Source organism: Pterocles gutturalis, unplaced genomic scaffold (genome assembly GCF_000699245.1).
Source record: "Pterocles gutturalis isolate BGI_N339 unplaced genomic scaffold, ASM69924v1 scaffold5943, whole genome shotgun sequence".
NCBI classification, from domain to species: domain Eukaryota; kingdom Metazoa; phylum Chordata; class Aves; order Pterocliformes; family Pteroclidae; genus Pterocles; species Pterocles gutturalis.
In genome coordinates, this window is record NW_010122845.1 from 6430 (window position 1) to 7028 (window position 599).

The following is a 599-nucleotide window of genomic DNA, read 5'->3' on the forward strand; positions in this document are numbered from 1 at the left end:
TGCGGGGACGTTTGGGGACCCTTGGGGACAGCCATCCACCCCCTTGGCCATCGCCTTCTCGCAACGGTGGAAATCTGGGGGGGAAGAGGGGGACAGGAGGGGACGAAGGGACCTGAGGGGACATTTGGGGACATCAGGGGACATTGGGGACCCTTGGGGACATTTGGGGACCCTTGGGGACACCAGGGGACCCACCCAGGTAGTTCTGCCAGCAGTTCTTGGTCTGGTTCTGGTTGGGGAAGCGGCTGTCGAACGGCGCCGTCTTGTAGCGCTCCAGCTTGGCCTTGATGTCCTCTGCCATGGCTGGGGGGTAATTAACGGGGTAATTAACACCCTGAGCTTAATTAATAACCCCCCCACTAATTAATAACCCCACCCCGGGGAGGATTAATTGCTCTTGGTGTTAATTAATCACCCCCGAAAATAATTGATGGCCAATAAAAGGTCAGTGAGGGCAAGGGGCAGCGTTGGGGAGCTAATTAATGGGAGTAATTAACCCTTAATCAGTCTTAATTAATCTCCTGATACTAATACTAGTCTGATATTAATTACTAATTAATCCCTCCTAACGTTAATTAATCTTTGCTAATGAGGAAGAG

General features: G+C 51.4%; 1 protein-coding gene across 1 annotated transcript in view; it reads right to left on the reverse strand.

Annotated features, from left to right (window-relative positions):
- The window catches only part of LOC104464825 (cytochrome c oxidase subunit 6B1), a 2484-nt gene extending 2183 nt beyond the window's left edge, over nt 1–301 (reverse strand). Inside the window, exon 1 of the mRNA XM_010077665.1 lies at nt 196–301. Coding sequence (XP_010075967.1) covers nt 196–301 — 106 coding nt within the window. The remainder of the gene's footprint in view (nt 1–195) is intronic.
- Between the last annotated feature and the right edge of the window lie 298 nt (nt 302–599).